Raw genomic sequence first — 23,872 nt, forward strand, 5'->3', positions numbered from 1 at the left:
TGTTTATTTTGTTTATGTTTTATTTAAAGGATTTACCAACATATGCATTATTGATCAATGCCAACACCCAACCCAGTTATTTGTGGGGGATAATAAATGTGGTTATGCTCATCATCACCGTCAATATGGCAACTTCTTAACTTAATGGAAGTCAATGTAAAAATATTTTTGCTACATAAGTAATTATTAATAATTTTGAAGCATTTCTATTGGTCTATTCATCATTAAATTCTGTCACAATATAAAGAACAACCAGATTCAAATTATGTCAAAAAGTGAAAATGCCAAAAAAAATAAGACAAAGGTAGTTGAGTGACATTGACAATCTAAAATGAGAATTTTTAAATAAGAATGATCTAAATATTCTGCTCTTCTTAAGATCAATACATATGTCATCAGATAGCTAAACATCCCCTTAAAACATACTACTGCATGAGTAGTAACATGACTCCCCTCCTCCCCGTCTGCAACATGGAGGAGATTCTATCAATCCCATTACCAATAAATCAGTCGGCCATAACATTAAAACCACCAAAATGGCCAGGACAAATGGCCAAACTGTGATGGCTACATGACTGGGTCAGAACATCCCCAAAACAGCAGGTCTTGTGGGGTGTTCCCGGTATGCAGTGGCCAGTACCTACCAAAAGTGCTCCACGAAAGGACAACAGCGACAGGGTCATGGGTGCCCAAGACTCACTGATGGACATGGGGAGTGAAGGCTAACCCTTCTGGACAGATCCTACACCAGAGCTACTGTAGCACAAACTGCTGAAAATGTTAATGCTGGCTAAATGCCTCAGTGGGTTAGAACTGTTGGTGGGGACATGAGGGTGACCTACACAATAGCAGGCAGGTGGTTTTAATGTTATGGCTGACTGGTATAGTTAATTCTTAAGACATGTCTAGTTCTATGAGAATTATCGAATGGGGGAAAAACTGTGTACACCGCACACACACTGCCTGCAATTCCAGCACCCACAACCAGCAGGCGTCATTGTACAATGTAAACAAATGCAGAAGAGAGAGTCAAAAATAAGACTCTAGTCTCTAATTAAACTAGCACACTCTTTCCTCCTCTTCATGATCTCTGCACCTCTCAGTGATTACAGAGCAGATGGAGCTGAGCTCCACCCCGTTACATTCTGACCACACAGAGTAAAGGCGCTTCTGATCTGAGAGAAAACTGAAGGGCGTGGCAACATGAGAGTGGCCCCAATGGGGTGTATGTGTGTGTGTGTGTGTGTATGTGTGTGGGTCTCTCTCTTTCTGTCCACACAGAAACATAATCCATCCTCTGCATTTTTAATATACAGTAGCCATTGACATATCACTGTACAGACCCGCCGTCAGCACTGTGAAACCTGAACTCGGCCCGGGTGTCTTCACACCAACAACAGCGGCAGCAAACTAGAGCACAGTCTCTACAGCACACACCAGCGCAGCACAGAGCCGGGCTGTACGGATGAAGTCATTCCCCTAAAAAATCTCCGAGCTGACTGGTTCCATAGTGTGTGGGAGTGTGTAAGTGCTGTGTAGAGCAGGTTTAGCTGAGTGGGCTGAAGTGCATAGAAGTGTGTGTGTGGAACAGGGAAATGGACATGGTAAGTGAATAAATGACTGAAAGCCACGTTGACAGGCCAGGCCACTGTGAAGTGTGTGTGTGTGTGTGTGTGTGTGTGTGTGTGTGTGTGTTTATATGTATACAGGGGTAAAAAAGAGACTAAGGGTGAGGATGAGTGTGTTTATACATGTGATAAATTCCAATAGGCAGTAATATCGGTTGATATAGTTACACAGTGCTTAAACACAATTAGACTCAACGGTAAAAATCCTTCTTGTTTGTGTTTTTTTTTTGTGGTGTCAAACTATTAAAATGTTTATTTTTTGTGATTAATCATAATTAATCCATTAAGTTAACATGCTAGCTAGCAAGTCGGCGGGAGAACACATAAACACCTAATACACCTTTTTTTTCTTATAATATCTTAATGTAGTTTTGAGCACTTTAGTCTCAAGTATTACATTTACATTTAAGGCATTTAGCAGACACTCTTATCCAGAGCGGCTTACAAAAGTGCTTCACCGTTTACTCAGAAAATACCCTTAGCTAGTTTAAAAAACCCTTAGCTAGTTTAAAAATACCCTTAGCTAGTTTGTATAGACTTGGATCCAAAAGATACCTCTAAGCTTAGATACTACTAAACACAAAAGTCAACATGGAGACCATAATACTCGCAATACACTCCGCCCAGGTACTCTTGGAAGAGATGGATCTTCAGTTGTCAATTAAGAGTGACATCATTACTCGTATTTCTTGAGCTAACTAGGAACGAGTTGGGACGTGAACCACAGATTAATCACTAAAGTTTAACCACAACAGTGTGGAATACAGTTTTACTGCTGCTGTTATTTTTATAGTGATAATTTCTTCAATCTGGGCACAGAGCTGTGTGTCACAAGGCAACACGGCCACACATTTTAATTGTGATTTCTGAGGGACTCAAACCTCAGTCTCCTTCCTGGGTAATGAGGAGAAAATCTACACAGAGATTTCTCTGGGAAGCCCAATATGAGCTTTGAGAGAATGAGAGTAAAGCCCTGTTCAGACATGGCTACATGTACATGGGGTTAATTCTCTCTTTCACAGGAACTCCTCTGTGATTTTGTTTCCATCTGGATCAAAACTTCTGTGTTTTTTGACCATTGTCAGTCATTTGAGAAAATTACAGGCAGAAGTACACTCTTAACCCTTTTGTAAGGGTCACACATGACCAGCCACTATGTTTAACAGCAGAGAAAACCTAAAAAATCTTTTTTTTTTCAAATGATCTTAAAATGAAATGACCCCAACATCACATTTCTTAATACTTCAGTGAAAGCTGTACACCACCAAGCTACATTTTCTTTTTCAAGTTTTCAAGTCATGATTGCTCCTCAGGACAAGGGGAGCACAGACAATGTTAAAACTACACAAAGGTTCAAAATAAAGATTCTTCAAAAAGGTTCTTTGCCATAGAAGAACAACGTTTGGTTGCATAAAGAACCCTGTTTGTAATAGAGGCGTGTGTGAAGAATCTCAATCTGGACCTTTAAAATATTCTTCATAGATGTAAGAGTGTAATGTTTTTCACTGAACTCAGATGTGCTCTGATAGTTTTAGTCCCGTCTACATACACATCTGTGTTTTTCCAGGCACATGATGCAGACCCTGAAGACCTTCCAGGACCTTATAATGCAAACATCCGGTTACTGGGACCGCGCTCGTCCTGCTGTGATTTTATTGCCGCTTTATAACCGAGGACATGTGTAAGGAAAGATTTTTGCTGACGTCCCCCTGATAAACCAATTAAGTTTGAACAGGGCTCAGGACCGATAAGAGAGTGTATATGTGTGTGTGTGTGTGTGTGTGTGTGTGTGTGTGTGTGTGTGTGTGTGCGCGTGTGTGAAAAAACAGGCAAGAGTGAGAATGTGTGTGTTTGCATGCATTGAGGTGAGAATAAATGTGCTGTGTCTGGATGAGTGTGTGTACATGTCTGAGGGTGTGTCTGAAGGCTTGTTATGGAAGAGAGACTGTGAGTGAGGATGTGTGTGTTTGTGTATGTGTGTACTTGCATGTAGACAGGTGTGTGGAGAAGACTCACTGAAAGTGAGAATACGTCTGTGTGTGTGTGTGTGTGTTTATGGCAGGGTAAATGTTGTGTACAGGAGCAGAGCATTAGCATAATAAAGGCTGACCTCCCCATCTCCCTGCTCCTCAAACAAAAGCTACTGCCTGCTTTCTGCTGCAACCTGGCAACTCACACCGTTAAAGCTGTCTAGACACTGAGCTCAGTGTTCAGCACTTGAAATGTGACGACAACTCTCTGCTCCCAACCACTGCACCTCCTGTGCTTTAGGACTGGAAAGTCTTTCAGTGGGGGTTTCAGTGGAACACACTGTAAAATGCTGCCAGTATACTGTCCCTGTCAAAAACCTCGTATTTCCAAACTTTCAACTTTCAGTGGAAGTCCAAAAAAGATTCTCAGTAAAACAATTTTGTTCCAAGTCATCTTGGGCCATTTCTATTGGTCCGTTCATCATGAACTTTGGACACAATGTATAGAAAAAACTGCCAGATTCTCATTATGTCAAAAGTAAAAAAAAAAATGTATACTTTTGAAATGACCAAAAAGACCAACAACGTAGTGTCATGAAATACCAAAATGTCGGGAGGAGAAACATGCCTGAAGCCCCTCCTCCTAATGTAATGTCCAATAAATATCATCTCTACCTTATTTATGTGTCTAAAACAAGGTCTTCACAACCCTCCTCCACCCCGTCACCTTTACCTCAATGCTGATGACATGGTCCGAATGTGTACCATAAAGTTGATTTTTACCAATTTTGAATACCTAAAAGTTTAATATAGTTTTAAAATAAAAAATGAATGGAAATAAATACTCTATTAATATTTAATCTTAGTCATTTAATTATACCGATTAATCCATTACTTAAGGAATTCATACTGTTGCCATCAGCAAAATTAAAGTCCTGTTGATTTGGATGAATTTGTGAATTTAAGGGAGACAAACATCAACAAACCCATCAGTTTCCGTGTACAGCTATCAGATCATTAGATCATCAGATCATCAGATGATACATAAATTAACCTCACACAACTAGCTGAGCCTGTCAGACAGAGCAGAAAGGAGAAACTGGAGAACATCTGAAGAGAATGTTTTCTGTAATGAAGAGAAGAAATGCTGGGCAATTTTTTTGACGTTAAAATGAAAACAGGCTTAACACAAACAAAGCACTGCTTCACTGCCTGTCAATCAGTGGAATGTGCGCTATGCTCTATGCTGCAGGAAATGCTTAGACCTGTTTGGCACAAACAAGGTCCAGCTGGGGAAGGAAGAAACATGGACGAAAACAGGGACAGATCTCTCTATAAGGCTCTATAAGGTTTCCAGCCTTATTTTATGCATCTAGGAAAGCAATAAACTTTGTCTGTATTAGCTTCAGTGATGTGAATAACCTTTAAAGGTTGGTGAGAGAAACATGCTGTAGTTTGATATGTATTATTTTCCATAGCTCAGTGAATATGCAAATGAACTTAGGCTCTGAATCTAAACATAATCAGCACTAAATGATAGCCCTGTTTGGGATGACAGTACATCATAAAGAGAGAAGATACAATACTATGTGTGTATAGGTAGTGTGTATTATGGTAGTGTGCAACAAGCTACTGAAATATTTTTTGACATTAAAACGAACAACAAAAAGTGCAGACAGGCCCCATCCACACGTATCAGGAAAAAAGTTTTAAGTTACTGAAATTTGAGCTTTTAGGAAAAAGTGGAGTTTTTTGAAAACAGTGTTTCAGTGTTGTTGTGTTGTCGGGGGAAAGGGAGCTTTATGAAAACGCTGACGTCAAAGTTCATACATGTTCCTGGTTGAATCTCAAATACCTCCTTACTACCCACATACTTATCTGCCTAAGTCATAGCACTACAAATATGAATAAAAGTAAACACTGTTCCACTACAAATCTATAATGCTCTATTTACATTTAGAATCCGTAATTTCACACAGTACACAACATAGGGAGTGGTGTGTAATTAAACCTTCTCTATTTGTGGTGTTTTGATGGCTTTCTTTATGTGGTACTGTCATAATCCAAATCTATGTGCAATTCAATTTATAACCAATCAGTTGATGAAATAGCTATATAATTATTAGAGATGTATGAAATCAGGACGTCATGTTATGCTGAATTGGATTCCAGCGTATTGCATTGTTTCCTACTGTATAGTTTTGTAGCTTGTGGCTAGTGTATTAGCTTGGAGTTAACATATCAGTTTATTGCTAAAACGACACAACCAGAAAAAAAAGTGCTGACAAAAAATGTTAATAATCTGCACCTTTGCAGCAAATATTAGAAATATTAATATTTGATCCTGAACTTCAGGATTAACATACACTGTATAGCCTGTAACTCATTACAATTATAATTCTGCCCCAAAATAGCCCCGGTATGTGTGCCTTCCAAGAGCCCTGTTTCTCTCTCTCTCTCTCTCATATTTTAGTATCCGTCTCTCAGGCCCTCGTAAACTGCTGCAGCGATCTCACCTTGGAATTGAGGTCTCTGTGGTAGATATTCTTGTAATGAAGGTAAGTCATTCCTCTGCTGATGTCACAGGCCAGCTCTACCTTCTCCCTCCAACACAGTGTGATGTCATCCCTGGCCAGCAGCTCCTCCAGACAGCCTCCGCTCACATACTGAGAGTGGGAGAAGAGCAGGACATTATGAAACACACACACACACACACACACATATACACTCCCGCTGACCTCAACTCAAATGAACTCGGAGAGCTGAGAAGAGGCTCTAGGCAAGGCTGCTGGAACACAGTACAAACGCTTCTGCAAAAAACACTGTTTGGCGTCTTTCCAAATTTTATAAGTTATAAGTATGAAATAAGTAAGAAATGTATAAGTAAAACAGCTGCCAGATGATCATCATACTGCAAATGGCCAGTGTTGCAAACAAATGGAAATGGAATGATGGATGGTGCTCCATTCGATACTTTTGGGATAATTATGGAGTTGGGGATAGGGTGGGTGGTGATCATCCAACATCCTGACCTCACTAACACAACAAATGAATGCAATCAAATTCTCACACAACTGCTCCAAATCTAGTGGAAAGTCTTCCCTGGACAGTGAGACAGTTACTCCAACAAAAGCAGGATAAACTCTTTTTAATACCCTTGATTTCGGAGGAAACAATGAACTGCTCTATAATTGGGAGATTACCAGTCATGCAGCATCCATCCGTAAGCACGAATCCCAGAGAGCTCTCTCTGGCTGTCCTTTTCCCTCTATCACTCAGCGGGATGCTAGCCAGTGCGGGCGTCTCTTGGCCAATGTAACATGAAGTTGCATTGAGGTGGCTCACTTCATGTGACATGCTAGCTTTCTCCCTCCCAGCACTGTCATTTGTGTGACAGAGGGAGTCCTAGGTATTGGATGGGAATTGAATATGACTAATATTGGGATAAAATGAATAGCAAAAAAATGATCAGACAGATGATGTAACTTCTTTTCAAACCAATGATTCAGATTGATAATTGTTGATGTATTTGTTGTTGTCTAAAAGCGCAGAAGGTTTAAAAAGTATTGGATATTGGATATATCAGCATTAGCCCAAAATTTCCATGTCGACACATCCTTACAGCAACAGTGTTTTTGCATAACTTCTCAACTGTAAGACATCTTATAAGACTTCTCCCAGCTCTAAATCACTGCTTTGGAGACATCTAGACAAATAGTAATTACTGCTGACCAGCTTTCATGCCATTGGTTTATGTGTAGTATGAAATCATTCATGGAAAGACTTTAAACAATGAAACTCCAGAATATTATCATGTGTGTAACGACAGGAAAGTCCTTAATTGGTTCAAATAATACTCACCTCAAGAATTGGGTACAGCTTATCCTCTTTCACACAAATCCCGAGATACCTTCAGTAAAGAGATTAAAGAGGCTTTATTATTCACAGAAATGCAAAACGGTGCAGAAGAATGGCATAATTCTGCAACTGGTTTTCATTCAGTTCTATTGACTGTAGAAACATTAGATCATTTAACTTATGCAAAATCAACAATGTCTGTCACTATAGCATATACAGTGTGTGAAATCAGAAGGGGCATTAGTATTGGTCTTGTGCATTTTCTGCACTAACCAATTCCCCATAATAACCCTTAGAAGTCCCAGTGAGAGGGAGTGTGTTATCACAAATAACATCATACAAAAAAAAGAAACAGAAGCAATCAAATAAGCTCTGAATTTCATACTGAATAAGCTTTAGCTGACAGATCCTTCCACCAAAAAGTAGTTCCCCAATAAAATCCAAAACACCAGGATGGACTAAGTGGAGGCTCGTTAAGGCACCTGTTCAGCCCTGTATGCAGTCCAAGGTGCTTACACTATAAGCCTCAGCCTTTGTGGTGTGGATAGAGCTATGGAAGAGAAGGTGTAAATGAGGAGGTCTTGTGACAAGTTGAAATAAACATGGGAGTTCTGGTAACGCTCAGCATGGCAGATACAGATACAATCCCTGCAAATTCCCAGCCAATCAGCTTGCTGGTTATGTCGAGAGCACTAGTAGAAAAAGCTCGATGTGGAGGTCTGTGCAAGCGCATACAACAAGAAAAAGATACAAGTACAAAAGTGGTCTCAATTGAAAGGTGACAATCTGCACTTCTGTTTCAATAAGCTATGAGTAAGAAAGCTTCATACTGAAATACACCAAGCTTTTTGTTGTCGCTGACCGACTGGACAAAACACACATCACGGACTTGAATCAGGCAATTAGAGAGAGTTCATTTTCTGTGTGTGTGCTAAGGGGGTGTCGTGACTGCGATGGCAGCAGGGGGGAGCGTGGTATGATGAAGTGTCAGTGTGGAGGCGGCTCACCTCACTACGTTAGGGTGGGAGAGTTTCTGCAGGAGGCTGATCTCTCTCACGATGCTGTCCTGATCCACATCATTCTTATAGATCTTCACCACCATCACCTTCTTGGTGGTGCTGTGCATCACCTGTCCAACATGAGCATCAATCAATCAATCACTTAATAAACATGAACTGTATTCTTGTCTTCATTTTTATTTTCTGAGATCCACTTCATCAGACATTACTGTGGGTTCATTTACCAAACACACTGACAGTTCATTCTTACACAACCGTTTTTCCAACCTCTCTTTCTCCCTCACAGTTCAACAGACTGTTTTTCTGATGTACCTTTAATACAATTTTTATAATTTATTCAATGAATGTATCCAATAAACATGCTGCTCTAGAACATCCTCCCATTCCCACTGTTCTACAGTGGTCTCCCCCATGTAAATAGTAGGGTGGTAAATAGTGGTTGTTGTGGGGCAACAGGTTGTGAGCTACCACACCATGTGGGAGACTGGGGTTTGATTTCCGGTCTGGGTGACTATGCTGTGCTACACCAATTAGAGTCCTTGGGCAAGACCTCTAACACTACTTTGGCCCTCCTCTGTAATACAAGTAACCTTGTAAATCGCTCTGGATAAGAGCATCTGCTAAATGCCATAAATGTAAATGTGACCAGACGTCCTCTGTTTCTCAGACCTGTCCTCTTTTCAGAATGTAAAAATGCGTCTGGTCAGGAATTCTAAATTGCGCATAATGGCCAGGAATTTGCTTTGATTTTACATCAGTGTCTACTTCTACAGTTGTCTCATATTCAATGTACGGATTTGTACAGCTTTAAATAAGATATAACAGCCTAAAAAAATGCCTAAATGGCAACCTATCTCCAAGTCTGCAATTTTTCAGGAAGGAAAAACCTTCTTACATTTTAATGAAAGTCAATGTAAAAATATTTTATTGGGGCATATCTATTGGTCCATGCATTACATCATAATTATTATTATATACAAGTCAGTCAAAAAAACAAATATTCTCAAAAGTCCAAATCAGTCTGTCACACAGACCAGGAGGACTGAAAAGTGTCTTTTATTAAAATGAAATAGGTAGACTGTTTTAATTATGTATTTTTTGTATATATATATATATATATATATAAATATAAAATCTGAAAGGAGATGATTTGGCCATTTAGGCTATTAAGATTATTGACTGGTCTTGGTAAATGAGTATGTGTTAATGTACCAATGCAGTTGGATGTTTTTAAGGGTATTTTAGTCCCTCCCACCTTCATACACACACATTGCTAGGGCCCTACAACATAGCCCTACAACACAGTGTGTTCCCAGTGTAGTCCTTTTTAGAGTTATAGGATGTTCTCCTCTATTACGATTCATTTGCTGTAATCAGTACTTTTCCAAATCATTCTACAACAGGGAATTCCTAACCTTTCTGACCTATGCTTCCCAACTGATAGCCAAAAAGAAACTGATTACCATATACTGTGTATCATTTTGGGTAGTTGGGTATCAGTCCACTTATACTCAATCAACATATCATGTATAATATGAAATACATATTATACATGCATAAAACTATAACATGGAAAAACATGGAATAACTGGCTGCTTCCTTCTGTTCCAGCTCCCTGTCCTACTTCATATTTGTCCTGTTAATCAGGGTTGGGTTTCCTGAACACATCTAAGCACAAAGGTGATGATTAAATAGTAGAGTGGGCAAAACATTGACCACTCTCTCTACCAGTTAAGATCTTAACACTAAGACATGGCTTTGGTTGAAAGTGTGAAATTGTGAAATGTGTTGAAATGGTGGGATTATTTGCTGTGTTTACGCTCCTGCATACCCTGCATACCTATAAAGGGTTTCTCATGGGTTCCTTAGTAGAGATGAATATATGTATCTATATAGATCCATGGCAACTCAAAGAACCCATTCAGTGCTTAAATGATAATCTTTACCTGGCTAGAGGATTCCTGGGATTGTTGGAAAACCTTCTGTAAATGGTACCAAAAGGATTGCACTACCACTGTGAGTTTTCCAGTACTATATAGCACAATTTTTGCTTTGAATGCAGAACAAGGGGTTGCAGAAAAAAGAGTGATCTACTTTTAAGGTTTTCTATCAATTCAAAGAACCTTACAACCAGGCAAAGAACCATTTAAGCATCAACACAGTTCTTTGAGTTGTCATGGTACTTTACTACAGAACCTTGAAGAACCCTTTATTCTTGGATATATGTAAATGTATTTAAACCTACAGTCATCTTAAACAGCTCAGAATTCACAGACTGTTCAAATTATGCAATTTTTAGAGCACTTCATCACATCCAAAGTTCTGCACTCTGGGAACGTGGGAGATAGTGGGATCTTCGATCAGTAGCAACGACAAAGTTAACACTTCTTCAACCCTTTAGGGGAGTTACAAACAGGTGGGTTATTTGGCAGAAAAAAAGAAAATACACTAGTAAAATTGGAAACACACGAGATCCGTCGCTGACCACCTTCAAATGTGGTTTAAGTGATCCAATTCGCAATCCAATCACAATGCTTCTTAGTGTACACCTGGCATTTCATGAGGACAAATGAAATCTGAACCCGATTCGATTACCAAAAGCTCATGTTAATGCCATGTGTAACCAGGCTCATTACCACTGTGGAAGCACTGTTAGGTCTGTGTCCTCTGGCCTTTTTTAAGGCAGTATTGAGCCAGAGAATTCCCTTTTGCTTTAAACATGGTTTCAGATGTTGTTGTTTTTCGGCCAGTCAGTTTAAATGTTCTTATTGTGAAAGAGGGACAACAAAGATGACAGCTCTCCTCCCTAAACTAATTGACCCTAATGGCTTCTTGTTTCCTCAGAGGGCAAGGCCACTGGAGGATGAAATGTCCTCTAGAAAAAATGCCGTCCATTGTCGTCACATCTTGGCTCTTGTTGTGAGAACGGTCACAGTGAAAGCACGCGGCGGAGTCTTCTGAATGCTCTGCATTGCCTATTGCCATTTTCCATTCTTATCTGCATTCCATCTCACCACTCTTGGGTTCACAATAGGAGGAAGCTCATCAGGGCCACAACTGTGACCTGATGTGACTCCTTGCCATATGCACTGCATGAGGAGCTGTAAGAACACACATAAATACTATAAATACTGCATCTCAGTGTAGCGTGGCACTGATGAAGACGCTATGAGGTGCAGTCTATAGTAACAGACACTAAATCACACAGAAGCCAACAATGATGAAATAAGCAGCACATGGCAACCCTGTGAAAGTAAATGACCACCTATGCCCAACTATTATTGCGTTTTTGTGTTATTTGCTCATGTTTTCAGCAGAATGCTTTTAAGTCTGAGGGTGGACAAAGGGATGATATCATCTCATGCAAGCCTTTGTTCAGAGCAAAACTGTCTGCATGAGATGACATGTCGTGAAGCCTGAAGCACGTCACGTCTTTCTGAAGTGCTGTTTTCGGGATTAACAAAGATATGATGTTCTCAGTGTGTTCACACCATAATTCAAAGCGAGTGCTTTTGAAGGATAAAGGGCAATGAATTACCCTTGAGAATAAGGCATGACGATATGAAGCAACTCTACCCTTTCTTCTAGAACGTCTGAACTGGTGGAACGAAAAACACTTGAACTCAACCATTTCAACAGACAGACTGTGCTGCTGATTTGCATAAGATTTAAAACGATGATTCGACCAAGAGAGTCCTTATTAAGGGGGAGAGCAATAACAGCCTACTTTAATAGCTTTTAATGGATTTTCAATTCTGACATTCGAGATTCCGTCTTTCAGTATTATATTCAGTATCGGTATCACCTTATGTGGATGCTCCAACCCTAAATCCTAACCCTAACCCTATGGTTACATTCAATAGACAATCAGTTACATTCAACTTTAGAGTTCATTTGCATTTAAGAGACATTTAACTAAAAGCATTTGAAGCATTTATAATGGACCATTCAAGGAAAGTGATACCTTTTATTCTTAAATATCTTCATTTCACAGAATTCTAATTGTATACTACACTGCAGGGCTGCATAATATGTTGTTCAGCATCATCATCACAATGTGGGCATGTCCAATAGTCACAGTGCAGAATATACAATGTCATGCAAGACACATTTTATTACATTTCAAAACGTTTTTGCAGCTTGATGCAAAAGCTTAATTGCACTGTTCTTATTTTCCATGACAGATCTACTAGAGGCAGATTATATCTGCCCAATATCATTTATTTTGTTCCATTCTTGGATACAATGAGTGCATTACTAATATCATGACATGCTGGATTATTAACTTCTGCTGAGAATTCCTGTATTTTTAATTATCACAACATATATAGCAGAAAAAGAAATTACAATGTCAGTTCTTTCCAATATTGTGCAGAACTTGGTTCAATAAACACTTCTATTACTTTTTTTTTTTTACTCTATTAAAATTATTATGCCTTCTTAAGAGGAGCTGCTTAATACAGAATACCTCTGATCATAAAAAGCATGTTCCTAATAAAGTGCTCACTGAGTGTAAGTGTACCTTGTAGACCTTGGAGAAGAAGCCACTTCCTATGAGCTCAGCGCTGAAGTCCTCCCAGAACTCCAGCCTGCGGACGCTGGTGCGGAGCCTGTGCCAGCGGTCTGCCTGGCAGTAAGTGTCCGCAGACTCACTGAGGAGCGTGGGGCTGCCGGGCTCAGGGGACACGTCCACCTCGCACATCCTGGAGATTTCATCTGCAGTGGACAGGAGATGACACTTCATTCTGAGTCGGCCATTTAAACAACATGTGACGAGAGCAGCAGCAAAAACAACAGCATTTTTCATAATAGAGGAGCTTAATGTGGCACGAGTGGAGAGTGAGAGATCAAATCAGGCCTGTCTGTATTTCTATAATTCTGTTTCTACTGATGAGTTAGGATGTAGCTGTTGCTCATTTCACAATTAATTAACTCTGACGACTGACATCATTTCTTCAAGATCAGCTGATGTTTTAAACAGTGCACGTTATTATACTGGCGCAATGCAAAGCTTTTCAACAGCAGATTTTGCTAATTAGGCTTGTACACAGCTTTAGCAAGCAACAAGCAACCACCCGGGATACCATAGCAACCACCTAGCAACATCCTAGCAACAACTAATCGACAACATAACAATGGATTGATAGACCACAGCAACTGCCTAGCAACACCCTAATAACCACTATTCAACACCACAGCAAACACCTGGTATATCACAGCAACTACTTAGCCACACAATAGCAATCATTTAGCAACACCACAGAAATCACCCCTGGAATACCATAGCATCCACTTAAGTAATACCATAGCAACCACCTAGCAATCATTTAGCAAAACCATAGCAATCACCTGGGATATAATATTAACCATTAATTAACACTATAGAAACCCCTTAGCAACACCTTAGAAGCTACCTAGCAACACTATAGCAACCATCTAGCGACCCAATGGCAAATTCCAATACCATAGCGGCCATCTAGCAACCACTAACTAACACCATATCAACCAGCTTGCAGCACTTGCTCTCAGCAACCACCTGTAATACCATAGCGGCCATCTAGCAACCACTAAGTAACACCATATCAACCAGCTTGCAGCACTATAGAGACCGCGACAACATTGCAAACACATGGCAACACCATAGCAACTACATTTTTAGTTTTAACATTAACAGTATTATAACTAAAACTAACTGTAACCTAACTGTACAAAACTGTACCAACGTTTCTTCCAGAGTCAAGCTGAACATTTCCTATCCAGTCAGTGTTTTTCACACATTAATAACAACTACGTCCCTCCTCTGTTCCAACAACTGACTGAACTTGATTCAGGTCTAAGTTAGACCAAACAGAAACATTACAGTGCAGTGTCAGCACTTCATCCTCAAAAAAGCTGTATTTAGTGAAGTGCAGGCTCCTCTGATATCACTGCATATCAGTGTACATCCAATATTCTCTCCTCACACATTCAACATGAGCATAATATGAGTTTCTTGCAAACACATTATCTTAAATAACCTCTGAACCCTCAGTCTCAGTAGGTCGGTCTGACTGATTTTTGAGGGATATAACAAAATCTACAGCTGAGACTGCAGTGGCAGAGCTCTCGTCTGGAAGTGCAGAGAATTAGTGTCTGAACTTAGTGTGGGCATCAAATGCCAGCCTGTGGCACCTCTCCTCCATCCATTTACACCTCAGCGACTCCACTTACAGCAGCCCCGCAATGAGACACTATCTGGAAGACACAGCTGACCTCACAGGCTCTTGCCCTGCATTGAAAGAACTGTTTTTTTTGTAATGGATTAGACCTTAGATAAGCAAGCAAGTTGTAGACCATGTCCAAGAAAAAACGCCTATCTAGAGGTAATCTGATTATCCTTCCACGCTCTTACAAAAGACCACTGTTGGGTTAATGAATGCTTCAGCCTCAACATCACTGCTTTTGTTTTACTCAGTAACTACAGGGACTTCTGTATAAACTGATGGGGCTATTCTCTGGTAATAGAAGTTTATAAAAATACTTTTGGCCTGCTGGTGGACCATAGGCTGTTTAAGGTGTCAAACCTACAAGACAGAAATGTTATATTTTTAATACAAATTATACAAATACATTTATACTATAGATTTAAAGGGGTAACGGAAATCAAATCCCTAGCCATGCCACTTTGCCATCAGCTGCCAGAGTCTAAAAGGGCACAATTGGCCAGGTGGGTAGATAGTGCTCCCTCCCCTTATGACTCTTGGAGCAGCATTGGCCGACACAGGCATCTGTCAACTGGTGTGGCAGAGCTGGGGATCCAGCACTTTCCTCAGAGCATGTCGTAGAACCTGTGTATGTGCATTGGCACATCTGTGTCAGCAACAGATGCAGCTTGAAGTAGCACAATGCATTCAAGGATTGGACATTTTTTCTTTTTTTAAACCAGATTAGAAATGTTGGGGCTTAAACACAATACTCTAAACATTAATATACTGGTTTAGTTCTAAGTGTAAACCAGCTGATCATTTTTTCTTCTGTTTTTGAGTCCTGATCTACACCTTTGGACCTTTTCTCGAACTGGACGCTGAGGTCATGGACAAATAATACTGTTCTCAGTGAATTCAGCTGAAGAGCTTGTAAAACAGCATGTAATGCTCTTGTATAAAGCAAAGGGACGATTGGCACAAATCTGTGAAGCCTGTCTGATGAGTGTGGAATAAGGACACAATCATAATACTACACTGGCTCCTTGGGTGTGTGTGTGTGTGTGTGGCCTAGAGGGTATCCAGAGCATGACATGCAGGCAGTGTTTAAAGATGATCCTCCTCCACTGTGGCCAAGGTATTTTTTTCAGTGTGTGACATAACGTTTACCCCAGGCTGTTCTCAGCACTGTGTGAGATGAGCTCATGAGCGAGGGGATGAGGTCACTTTTTAGGTGCCGGATCTAAATAAAGTGGGCTGGGGGAGGTGGCCCCTCATTCCTCTAAACCTGATATACACACACACATTCAGGCCCAAATTTAACATGGTCACCTTAAGTTACATGGTCATTATTTATGTTCTTAAAAAATCTGTGCTACCTGCATTCAGCCAGTCCACAGCACAGCTACCTGGATATTAGGGCCTAATATGAACTATTCTGACTTGTGTCGATACCTTTTGAGAACCTAAAAATTCCAATAACCAACATTATTAGCTAATATAGTTTAATATAATCACTAATTAAACAGCTCACAATATTTTCCTAATATATCAAAGTTTTTAAATTTTCAATAATGAAGTTAACTCTTACTTCACTAGTTCTGCTTCTTAGCACATGGCTCTGTGAAAGCCTAGAACAGTTAGTTTCTAGGCTTTCAGGCCTAGAATAGTTTAGTAATAGGGATTTATGGATTGATATATTGCTCATTGTTTATCAAATATATCACCAAAACATTGTTAACCTGAAACCCAATAGGGATGCATCAAAATGGGAATTGTAATAATACTCCCTCAAATATAATTAGAAAATATCACTCAAATCTAAACTTACATCTGTCAGATGCCAACTGTTTCGTAAGTGCTCATATTGTGTAAGGTCAGACTGGCCGTAGAAATGTCTTAAATAATAGAATTATATCATAGAGACAAAGAGACTAGAAGATATTTTCCAGAACTCATAATAGTTTTGTGGATTCTGCTAATTACAGCTTATTCTTTTTTATTTTTTTCTTTGAAATGATTGATAAAAATGTTCATTAAAAATTATTTTATAGAAAGTTTATTTTTGCTTTATAATGTTATTATACAGATAAAGGCTAAGCATATATTTAACCTGTGATACCTTAATATCCCTCATAGTCAACAAACCAACAATCCATCGACCCCTGCTGATCATAACCACTTCTGCTATACTATTCACTGTAGCTCAATATTCCCAGATTTCTAGGACAAGCCATATTTGAGTTTGACAGTGGAAAACGTTTGTAAACTTTAGGTTTTCAATTTAAGGATCTTCTGGAGTCAGCATGTGTGTCAGCAGCCACTGTAGCAACACCAATTGCTGCAACAGGGATTAGTCTATTCCCCTGGTTTCTTTTCCCTCAGTGCTCTGAAAATAAACAGCTTACTGCACAAACACTCGCTCTCACTCTCAGCTCTATGTGTTGTGTGTTTGTGTTTCAGACATTTTATTGAATCATGGATTATCATGTCAGCTTGAGATTACATCACTGCATCATTAAACTACGTCACAGCTGAGCTCATGCCCTCAGCGTCCCGCAGTCCGGTGTCCTAACTGCCCTTTAAATGGTTTACTCGCAGTCCTGCCAGCTCCCTTGGGCAGCGGTGGACATAATGACCCTGTTAGAGCTGGCCAGCTTTCACCAGTCCCCATTAACTGCTGGCCTTCATTTCTACACCACTGTTACACACTGGCCTACTGTTCTCTCACAGCAAGTCAAAAAAACAATAACACACACAATAATTATTAACTGTATCATTTAAAGGTGCCGTTGAATTCATTTATGGAGAATTTTACATTGTTTTTTGATGTTGAAATAGTAAAAATAGGACTTTTGTGAAAGCAAAAAAATTTCAGATGCGGGTTTACAAGCCTATTATTATAGCCTATGACTAAGCTTATTATTTGTAACTATGTTATTTTGTCTCAAAAGGACACATGCTGATTTTCGTCAAATGTATTCTACTTCTATTGACTGGTTTATGTGCCTGTAAGTTTTCCCAATTCTAACCAGACAGTGTTGCTGTCCTCTTGGTATCCTCTCAGCGCAGTGTGCAGTTATCTAGCTAAGGCATTGTACACTGTTAAAAGTATTTACACTGTTAAAAGTAAACTTCTTGTGAAACTTGATGGGTTCTTTAATCTGATACTGTGGAGGAACCTCTTAAGGTGCTCTGAGGAACCTACAAGAAAAAAAACATTTCTTCAAGTTTCCTCAAAGCATCTTAAGAGGTTCCTCCACAGTTTCAAATTGATGAACCCCTAAAAGTTCCTCAAGGATCTTATACTTTTAACACTACAGCTGGTCAGCAGAGCTGAGCAACTACATAGCACCCATCAGCTGTACCAGCTTCCACACACCCTGCATGCCACCTCCCCGGCTTCCCTGAGCAGATACCCGCTGATGCGCTTCCTCTGGGCTGCCCTTTTTCCTTAGTCTCACTTTCATATTTTTCAAAGCACCTGCTTCAAAAGGTGTTCGCTAGTGGGATGAGTTTATATACATTTTAGGGGTGTAAAGAAAGTGAGTTTACAGTTTGTCACTTCCATGTACTGAATGCTTATTATTGAACTATTCCATTCTAGGGCCCTTTAAGCAAAAATATAAGATTACAATACATAAGACATGTGTATGACAGACAATACTCATTATAATGTTCAAAAACAACATGACTACAGTGTTTTAATTCAGATTTGATTCAATAAAATAATAAAACATTTAATTAAATAAGAAAGTATTCACAAAGAACAAGGAATTAAATGTAATGATTGAATAAAAAAGACTAGTCTTTGGTTACCTGCTACAATGCAGTTACCATACACTGCTTGTTGCTGTTCACAGGCTCTCTACAGTATTGTGAAAAACTCACATCATGTAATTCATGACGCTAAAGATTACATGTTGTTTGATCTCTAGTGTCACTCCTCACATGCATCTCCTCAAACACAAATAAAATCCTGATAGTAAAAAAAAAGCTGAAGCAGGAGAGATCCAGAAAATAATAGGCAGTTTAAAATGAAAGCCTGAGCTTAGCCTTAGACGGTGAGTTAGATAACTTAATGCACATATGCAGAGACGGCGCTAATCGTGGAAGAGCTCTTACAGTAAGAGGGATTTGCAGAGGGAGTTATCATAACTGCATGAGCTCAGCACTCTGCATCATGCATGGGCTTTGGACTGGCTAAGACTGACAGCCTATTTTTTAACCTCTTATTCTCCACACTCTTTAAATAGAGCTCTTCTTTTTTGAGTAAAAGCAACGGTTCTGTATAGAATCAAAAAAGCAATTCAAAGAGACACTTGTATGATTAAAAGGTTCTTTACCTGGTTAAAGGTTCTTAGAAATGGCTCTACATAGCACAAAAAGAGTCAAAGAACCCCTAAAGAACTTATAGGGTATTTTTTTGTGTATCAATATCATTATTCATACCAAAACCACTTTAAACTAATACTTAAATTATGTTTTTTTAAAAGTAATGAGTGTAGGTCTGGGCTCCATTTTCTCTTTGAATTACTGTACAACACTTGCTTATGTGGCTAACAAATGATAAATAAAGACTTTTAGCCACTTGGCTAACATAGTGTAAAACTTGTTATTATAATTGCATGAGCTCAGCACTCTGTGTCATGCATGGTGTTTGGGGCTTGAATTTTGTCCATACATTTGCAATACAATACATATTTATAGATATCAGTGTGTCCCACAGAGTCAGAAATCACACAAGCTCCATTGGATATTGACTTAATGACTTTATACAGTTTGAGGCAAGTGTGTAATGATCTAGACATGCAGTTTGTACAATGCTAACCCTATAACCTTCTATTACTTGTTTAGTACAGTGGTGTTGGAGCTCCACTGCAAAACTAAAGAAGTGAAATTCAGACATTTTTGGTACAGTAACCACTTACAGAGATCATTGAGATTGAGCCCTCAGCATCTGCTGCTGAATCAGTTCCAACACCTAGCACTGACACCTACAGCAGGGTGCCATGACTATCTAAAGTAAACTATCTGCATCCTAAAATCTGATAGATTCCTCAACCAACCATACAACATTCAAAAAGCAGATAGTGTTCATGCCACGCAGTTCACACCAATGCACAAAGATACGATCTGTGTAACTGACTTTCTACAGTACATATCCAACCCTGACTGCTACCATCATAAATACACACAAACAAAAATACATTCACACACACACGGTTTTGCTATACTTGTGAGGACCTTCTATCAAATTGCATTTGTCACATGACATTGGCGCAGGTGTAATTGTGAGTGGGAAACTAGTGCATAGTACACTACAGTAGTAAATACACATTATATCATCACTGTCCAATAAAAAAAATGGATCTCTATTGGAACTTTACATAACTCTGAATGGAAGTCAATGTAAAATATGAGTTTATTCCAAGTAATTTAGAGCATTTCTGTTGGTCCATTCATCCAGAATTATTTGCACAGTGTCCAGAGCAGCTAAAGGGTTCAAACCATGGAGAAAATTGAAAATGGACAAAGAAGGAGATGCTGTTTTTCATTGAACACCAGCAATATACACAATTGTACATATGCCATACATACACTATTGCACTGTTTAAAACATACAGGTTTAATATTTAGTGCAGTTTAATACTTTTGCAGTTTTGAAGTGTGTGTGTGTGTGTGTATGTGTGTGCGCACATTTCTATATTTGTGAGAACCAAGGTTCAAATTCGTCCTTAAGTTTGAATTTTGCAATTCAAACTTACGGTATGCAACTGAATTTAGCACTGTGTACATTTAGATGCCTCACAAACAGCACCAACATTTAGCACTAATGTGTTGGTAGTGACAGTAGGGAGACGCTAAAGAGGAGCTGTTGTCGGCCACAGCCCCACTGACCACAAGCAGATCCTCTTATAACAACTCACTTTCTGCTCATGCCTTTTTCTAGGTGCGTCCCAGTTACACACAAATCTTCAATATGATAATAAGTATGAATTATGTAGTATAGAATTATGTAGTGTCAAAGCTATTGCAAAGTTAATGCATCCTTTTTTCAGTGTATGAGTCTAGTCCATCCAGTCTGTCACAAAGCTATCTCACCAGTCTCATCACACATGATATCTCATTATACCTTTCATCATACCCCATACAAACACACTCTGCACCCTGCACTCACTTACTGGAACTGTGACCTCAGTGGTGCTCAGTCACACTGCACCCACCAAAGACTGGAACTATGATCTCTACCCACTCACATCTTATCCCATGTTTATATGTAAATAATAATATTTTACAGATTTTATATTAACCCTGTACAGTATTAAACACTGCAGTAATGTATGTATGTATGTATGTATTGTGCCCATAGGTCCCTCTGCTCCAGAGAGTCCCATTCTACTGGCAATACTTCTTTACATGAATAGATAGGCTGTATGTGTGTGTGTTTGTACATCTGTCTCAGCAATTGGTGCAACTTAAAGTAGCTAAATGAATTCATTAGAAGGGTTGTCCACAAACATTTGGACATATAGTGTATGGTTATATTTTGTGTACTAACTTGCCAAACCCACACTATTAAGATTACTAGTATGTATCTTAGTATTAGTGCGTAGTACACAATTGGGACGCAGCCGCTCTCTCACTCTTTAGGGGGTGGCTAAACCTTTTCTGAACATCCCTTTAGAACATTTTGATACAGACACCTGAAACCAGCGCTAGCGTCCACTTCCTCGCATGCTGGTGGAGACAGTGAATGTGGTCAGGCTGGCTCAGGTTAGAGTTTCACACAGCCTGTAGGCTACAATGTGTATTTATGTGGGACCATGTTGAAGAGAATGAGAAGAAAGAAATAAAGAGGACGGCAGCAGAGGGTCAGAGGTTACTGAGAAGCTTCCACAGAGAGGTGGGGAGGGGTTGAGAGGGCACTTATACCCATTTCTGTGTTAAGTTTTGCAGGGAATGCAGAGGCACTGAGAGACAGAGAGTATCCTCTTACAGTACAGAGGGAAGGGGTCTGGAAGAAAGAATGCCTTGTGGTCACCTGACCCTATAAACACAAAACACACCAGATGAAAAGCAGCGCTAGGAAAGGCACAGATTCAGGCCGGCAATGCAGAGACATTTGCTTCTGAACCCTCTACTGCATGTCTACCATCCCCTGCTTTTCTGGTCCTATCCCTGTCCGCTCCTGTCATCTGTTTCTCGTCTTTCATCCCCCTGCATGTTCATGCATGTCAACATTGTTTCCTATTGTTTTTTTCTTTTATAATATCTGTGTAAAATTCGAACCCCTCCTACGTAGAATTGCAAGTATGAAACTTTAGTCCTTAACTTGGCCTTCACCTTTTCTGTTTACGGCTATTTCTTAATCACATTGCACATTGCGGACTGAAGGACCAGCTACATCACTTAGTTTAATATGCAGTGCTAAGCAGCTGCTTAGAAGAGCTCATGGCTGCTGATTGTTGGAACAAAGTCAGAGTATTTATAAAACTGTCGCCCATCAGTAAAATGGGCTACAGACCAGAGCTTAAAGTATAACTATATATCCAGATGTTTGTAGACACACCTTCTAATGAATGCGTTCAGCTACTTTAAGTAGCACCACTGCTGGCACAGAAGTGCAAATGCACACCCACAGCTTGTGTATTCTCTGTAGAGAAGTACTGTCAGTAGAATAGGACTCTCTGGAGCAGTTAAAAATGGACTTATTGACACCATGCCTAATACCAGGCGTGGGTTAGAGGGGTATAAAGTCCCCCAGCATTTAGCTGTGGAGCAGTGGAGTTCTCTGGAATAATGGCTGGTGTTCCATCTAGTACTTTTGGGATGAGTTGGGGAGTTGAGGATGAGGTGGGGTGGTGATCACCCCACTCAATGCTTCTGTCATTAAATGCAAATACTCAAATCCTCACAGCAATGCTCCAACATGTAGTAGAAACAGTAGAGTTGTGTGTGTGTGTGTGTGTGTTTATATATAAATATATATATAGGTGGTGCTGCTTTTCTGTTGTTAATATTGTTGTCAGTGAAATCGGTGCATTGTTCAACCACCTGTCCACTAAACAGGTTGCACACGTGCTGCTAAACAATCATGGGGATCGAAAACAAGTCAATTTCCCCTCGGTCTGTGATGAATTATTCAGTGTAATGAAAGAGGCCTCGTGTGTCTCCTAGGCCACTCTGTTTTACAGCTCTATTGAGTTTCCTCCTGTCACTGTAGATGCTGAAATCCTTTGGGTCATGGCCTTTTGCTGTCTTTGAGCTGTGCTGGTTTGCATGTTTGCAGCAGACAGAGGGAGATGAATAGATGACGATGTGACTCCACAGCAAAAGAAACATTAATAACTCGACTATTTTTTATACTCTGATTAATTAGTAATCTACGTGGGAGAAGGTGTGTTTCTGACCCTGTGTGCAAAAAAACAAAAATAAAAATCTGTGCCCAATATTTGTGTATATTTTTATTAAAGATTCTGCCCCAGCAAAGAAACAGTACAAAGAAATCATTAAAGCTCAATGTTGCCATGACTATGCTTAGTAAATATGAACCTTTGACCACAACATTTTTGTAGATGTTTTGAATGACAAATTATTTGGCATATATTGTATACTTATTTGGCATACAGTATATTGTGGCACATATGATGATGAGGGCACATAAGTTAAATTCAGCTAATACATTTGTTAGGTTGTTATTTAGGTTTGTCTTGTAGATGCTTTGTTCACTTATTTATATTTAGACATAAACAAAACAATGTTTGCTGTTTTCAAACCCCTTGACATAATCTGAATTTTCAATTGTTCAACATTTCAACAGTTCAATGATCAACATTTCAGCAAAGATGTAGATACCGTATGCCTGTATTGTGATGTGTGGTATTGTAAAGTTGCTACCAATAGTTAGAGATTCTGGTCCAGAAAGTAAAAAAACCCACTAGGATTTTGTTCCAACTACCCGGAGCAAATTTTTACTTTCTGGACCCAAATTTTCCATCTCTTCCCATAGTCTGTCTGACATAGCTTGTTTTGAATAAACTATTTAATCCTGTCCTGCGTCTCTTAAAAGTGCAGCAAAGAGAATCTTTCACAACGTCATTCTACCCGCATGAAACAAGGACACTGCTATTATGCAGAGGAGAAAGTCATTAATACAACTACAATTACAATCATTATTGTTGGGTGACACCAATATCAGTACATCGTTATTG

General features: G+C 39.5%; 1 protein-coding gene across 1 annotated transcript in view; it reads right to left on the reverse strand.

Moving 5' to 3' along the window:
- LOC140539625 (dual specificity testis-specific protein kinase 2) overlaps positions 1 to 23,872 on the reverse strand; it is a 38,777-nt gene that overhangs the window by 8,520 nt on the left and 6,385 nt on the right. The window contains exons 3-6 of the mRNA XM_072662368.1: positions 12,998 to 13,191; positions 8,464 to 8,585; positions 7,460 to 7,508; positions 6,115 to 6,264 (exon numbers count right to left, since the gene is read on the reverse strand). Of these exons, the coding sequence (XP_072518469.1) occupies positions 6,115 to 6,264; positions 7,460 to 7,508; positions 8,464 to 8,585; positions 12,998 to 13,191 (515 nt within the window). The remainder of the gene's footprint in view (positions 1 to 6,114; positions 6,265 to 7,459; positions 7,509 to 8,463; positions 8,586 to 12,997; positions 13,192 to 23,872) is intronic.

Source organism: Salminus brasiliensis, chromosome 18 (genome assembly GCF_030463535.1).
Source record: "Salminus brasiliensis chromosome 18, fSalBra1.hap2, whole genome shotgun sequence".
NCBI lineage: Eukaryota > Metazoa > Chordata > Actinopteri > Characiformes > Bryconidae > Salminus > Salminus brasiliensis.